The sequence below is a fragment of the Gigantopelta aegis genome, chromosome 15, assembly GCF_016097555.1.
Source record: "Gigantopelta aegis isolate Gae_Host chromosome 15, Gae_host_genome, whole genome shotgun sequence".
In the NCBI taxonomy this organism is placed as follows: Eukaryota; Metazoa; Mollusca; class Gastropoda; order Neomphalida; family Peltospiridae; genus Gigantopelta; species Gigantopelta aegis.
The window spans coordinates 2,525,303-2,530,509 of NC_054713.1; the positions used below are offsets into that span (position 1 = coordinate 2,525,303).

The 5,207-nt window shown below is 39.8% G+C and overlaps 1 protein-coding gene across 1 annotated transcript; it reads left to right on the plus strand.

The window, feature by feature from the left end:
- Window positions 1–842: 842 nt before the first annotated feature.
- LOC121390270 lies at window positions 843–4,366 on the plus strand. The gene is made up of 2 exons (XM_041522052.1): window positions 843–964; window positions 4,086–4,366. The coding sequence occupies exons 1-2, from the start codon at window positions 868–870 to the stop codon at window positions 4,364–4,366; spliced, it is 378 nt and encodes a 125-aa protein (XP_041377986.1). The 5' UTR covers window positions 843–867.
- The last annotated feature ends 841 nt before the right edge of the window (window positions 4,367–5,207 follow it).

The following is a 5,207-nucleotide window of genomic DNA, read 5'->3' on the forward strand; positions in this document are numbered from 1 at the left end:
AAAACATAGAGGTTGATTCCATGATTCTCTCAATGTAGTGCCTCGTCTGTAGGAGGACAGCCACTTCTGAGGAGATCAATTACAGGAGACTTGATAATGGCATTTATTACTGGTAGAAAACATAGAGGTTGATTCCATGATTCTCTCAATGTAGTGCCTCGTCTGTAGGAGGACAGCCACTTCTGAGGAGATCAATTACAGGAGACTTGATAATGGCATTTATTACTGGTAGAAAACATATCTTTATATTGCTTGTTGTTTAAGACATGTGACACACTTCTTTTTACTCGGTCACCTAAGAACACGTGATTATGTAACTCCATGCTAATCATTCATCAGTGATCCCTGTCTCACATAAGAAAGCCAGAGAGAGAGAGAGACAGAGACAGAGACAGAGACAGGCATACACACACAGAGACAGAGACAGGTAAAGACAGAGAGAGAGAGAGAGAGAGAGAGAGAGAGAGAGAGAGAGAGAGAGAGAGAGAGAGAGAGAGAGAGAGAGAGAGAGAGAGAGAGAGAGAGAGAGAGAGAGAGAGAGAGAGAGAGAGAGAGAGAGAGAGAGAGAGAGAGAGAGAGAGAGAGAAATAGTAAGAGACGGAGACAGAGAGACTTACGACAGAGTGAGAGGACACAGATACACTGAGATAAGGGGAGAGACCGAGAGAAGAACAATTCTGCCTTCTCTTACCTAAAACCAGTAAATATTTGGTCAAACACTTTCTTATATGTAGGACATGCTACAAGCCTACAGAATGAAAATAAAAATGTAAAACATTTATTAATATTTTAGTTCCCAGCGTACACGGGATCCAGTGCTACAGATGCGATGGTACTTCCGGTGCGGACAGCTCATGTCAATACGACATGAAAGGCCTGGTGGATTCAGCCAATGGGGACGGAGACATGATCAGGAACTGTACCAATCACACATACTGTATGATAGAAACATTCCATCAACCAAGTAAGAATAGTTCACAAAGTAAAAAAAAAATGTTTGTTTTGTTTAACGACACCACTAGAGAACATTAATCATTGGCTATTGGATGTCAAACATTTGGTAATTTTGACACAATGTAATGTTAGTGGCAAGGGATCTTTTATATGCACTATCCCACATACAGGACAGCGCATACCACGGCATTTGGTATACCAGTTGTGGTGAATTGGCTGGCACGAGAAATAGCCCAATGGGCCCACTTACGGGGATCGATCCTAGACCGATCGCATATAAGACGAACGCTTTATCACTGGACTAGACCCCGCCCCTCACAAAGGTTTCACCTGTTTTGCTTCCCCGTGCTTCATGACTTAGGATTTATGACGTAGGTCGAAGGATGCGTACAAAACGAGTCCAACAACAAAACGTCTTGCTCATTTCATTTCAACTTATTTTCCTTCTTACATCCAATTAAGGTTGAAGCACGCTGTCATGGGCACACGCCTCAGTGGTTAATGGTTAGTAGTTGGTGGTTTGCAATCTGAACAACAAAACCGTAATTACGTGATCAGGGCCGTATCTCTGCACAATGCAGAGTCGAATGGGTATTTGGTAAAATAGTGGTTGATTTCATGAATCTCTATCTAGTGTCTCGTCTATAGGAGCACAGTCACTCCCGAGGAGAAAGTTTGTTTGTTTTGTTTAACGACACCACTACAGCATATTGATTAATCTCCCGAGGAGACGTCGGTGTATCCTACCAACCCACTGGGCTGTTAAAGACCTAGTATCCACCATCCTTAAATTTGATGGCGTAACCACCAAACCATCGGGGCCGGTCACTCGCTCATTGTGAAGGTCACTGGTGTAACCGGGGAGGGGGGGGGGTGAAAGGGTGGCCCCAATCATACCTTTTTTCTACACTACCTGTTATACTTGTCTGTCGTCACATAACACGACTTGCAGACAGTGTGGGTGCCACACCCTCTCCAGTATGAACTCATGGATGTGGCAATGGTGAAAACCCGCGATTCTATTTGAAGAGAATTCTCCGGTGACTTGGCGGTCACTGTTTTAAAGGGGGATCCATTTGGAGACCGAGCGACCCTGGTGTGGCTTCTCTCTTGTGGTTCGTTTAACAAGTTCAGTGATGTAAATAATAATTAACAAGCGAAAGTAATTAGTACACGCTCTTTTGCTCTAATTAAAATTAGCCATTTTATCGAAAGATTTCAAGTTATTTGGTTACTGTTCATTTCTTCTTCTTCTTCTTACCGGCCTCGGTGGCGTCGTGGTAGGCCATCGGTCTACAGGTTGGTAGGTACTGGGTTCGGATCCCAGTCGAGATACCGACTCCAAACCCTGAGTGAGTGCTCCGCAAGGCTCAATGGGTAGGTGTAAACCACTTGCACCGACCAGTGATCCATAACTGGTTCAACAAAGGCCATGGTTTGTGCTATCCTGCCTGTGAGAAGCGCAAATAAAAGATCCCTTGCTGCTAATCGGAAAGAGTAACCCATGTAGTGGCGACAGCGGGTTTCCTCTCAAAATCTGTGTGGTCCTTAACCATATGTCTGACGCCATATAACCGTAAATAAAATGTGTTGAGTGCGTCATTAAATAAAACATTTCTTTCTTTCTTTTTTTCTTCTTCTTCTTTTTCTTTTTTCCCCTATTTTATGGAAAGGGGAGGAATGGAGCCATTTTAAAGACGATCTATTTAATGCAAGTTACGAAAAATGGGGAGAGGTGGTAGTAAAAGTTATATGAGTCCTTACCCAGTTTGTTGTTTCGTAGTGGTAGTGGTCGTGGTAGTAGTTGTAGTTGTAGTAGTTATTTTAGTACATCATAATCAGCGTTAACGTTTTATGATTTTATCTATATCTATTATCATGATCATACATGTAGTTATAACGATGAATCGGATGACGATAACTGATGATGATGAATCTGATGATGATTCTGATGATGATGATGATGATGAATCTGATGATGATGATTCTGATGGTGATGATGATAACTCTGATGATGATGATTCTGATGATGATGATGATACTGATCATGATGATGATGATTCTGATGATGATGATGATGATGCTGATGATGATGCTGATGTTGATCAAAATTGTAAATTTAGCAATGTCACCTTTATTTACCTGTCGCGTGACGACACACCATGAACACACGACAACACGATTATCACGTGTGTGCGTAATATGTCGTGGCCCAGATAAACATTTGACTTGTTTCAGTGGTTTTAAACCCTTCTTCAGCCATCACCTGACCCGTAAGGCAGTTAATACTGACTGGGAACGCGTGCCAGACGCGTAGCTGTCAACTGTTTGGAGTCATTTAAATTAACCTCTTTTCCCATCACCGTTAAGTTGAGTAAATGTGTAATTACTCCGAGGTTTTATATTCTCTTTCCGGTCATCGCTTTGACCATTTCTCTCTCTCTCTCTCTCTCTCTCTCTCTCTCTCTCTCTCTCTCTCTCTCTCTCTCTCTCTCTCTCTCTCTCTCTCTCTCTCTCTCTGTTTTTTTTTTTTTTTTTTTTTTTTTTGGGGGGGGGGGGGGGGTGTTACGATTTGTGTTTGTTTAACAAGACCGGGAAACATTGTTTTATCAGCGACTGTCAGTTGTGTACTACTAAAAGAAAACAAAGTTCGCAATAACCATATTATGTTTGGCACTAAATAGCCATAGTTTAAAATGCTCTGAGGTGTCGTTAAACAAATATTCCTGTCATTTCCTGTTAAAAAAAACCGAACATGTCATTGACATTATTTTATCATTAACATAGTTTATAAGTTGAGAAGAATTCATATAAGTATCGATGTAGTTACTAAGATTGATCGTGCGATCACAAATTCAAACGTATCAACGGTCAGTTTGTGAAGGTCAACCTCATTTTCTCTTTCTAAAAAGTATTTATTCGGCAAATAGAAAACTTAGTTTTATTCCAGACTGCAGCAAAGGAGATTTCCATTCCTTTCATCCGTAGAATTTATATCTTATTTATGTTGTAATTATTGTTGTAGCCTAGTAACTACGATTGATCGTATGATCACAAATTCAATCGTAACAACGATTATTTTATGAAGGTCATAGCCTTTTATTCTCTTTGAAAAAATCTGTATTTTGCAGGTGGAATGTTTAGTTTTATTCGCGACTGCAGCAACAACGATTCCTATTCCTTTGAACTCAAGCATCCGGTCACGATAACACTCCCACCAAAATCGTCAGACGTCGCAAATAACAAGACTGTGTGCGGAACGGAAGCGACCGGGGTTTTCAAAGTCTGTGTTCTTCTGTGCGATCACGACTTTTGTAACGGTCCTACGTGGACGTCGTCGTCAAACAGACCACGTTGTAGCCGTGTGATTCTTCTAAGCTTTCTCTTGATTTTGTGGTTTTCCCTGTTTTGAGTAAATACAAATATTCGGGGGTGGGGGGTGGGTGGGGGGTGTCAAGGGAGCAGTTGTTTCCATCAAGATAATATGACAAGTATATTATTTTTAGTTTATATGTACAGAACAAAACAGAACTGAACTTTGTTTGCACCCAGATCATCATACGGCCATACAAAGAAGTGATTTGATAGACACAAATTTTGTGTAGCTGAAGTACAGCAACATCACAAATGTAACAATAGTACAATACAACAGACTGGCTGAAGTAAAGTAACATCACAAATGTAACAATAGTACAATACAACAGACTGGCTGATATTGCACAGTTTAATATATTATATTGCGTGGTACTTAAATACAGTATTTAAAAATATCTACTTTTCAAAAATATGTTTAAATACAGAGTTAATAGTATCTGTAAAAATAATTAGCTTTGTTTCAGACGTAAAGTGGTTTTGTTTTTATATTTTAAGCTGTCTGGCTTGGCCGGATGTATTTGCCTATGCATAGTTTCCTGTCATTGTCAAAATACCGACGCCATATAACCGTAAATAAAATGTGTTGAGTGCGTCGTTAAATAAAACATTTCCTTCTTCTTTGTCAAAATATGAACGCTGAATACCATAGTGAAATTCATCACCTAAATTGGTTTTACGTAGTCTGTCTTTTCAATAAATATTTTGCCATCTCCAAGTTTCGATAGGTAGAAAATGATTACTGGTTAGACAGCGATTAAAAATAATGAGCATTTTTTCAGGTAAATGGAGAAGATGTTTTTCAAACGAGAATGTTGTTTTGAATACTCTATAAGAAAAACATTTTGTAGAATGTAGTCTACACGTTTTAAAGTTTGTTT

Bases quoted from the DNA above. Each gene is read 5' to 3' on its own strand.
- LOC121390270 (XM_041522052.1), top strand. From the start codon at position 868: ATGAAAGGCCTGGTGGATTCAGCCAATGGGGACGGAGACATGATCAGG. The intron at 965-4,085 runs GTAAGAATAGTT...TGTATTTTGCAG, and splicing joins AGAAACATTCCATCAACCAA to GTGGAATGTTTAGTTTTATT.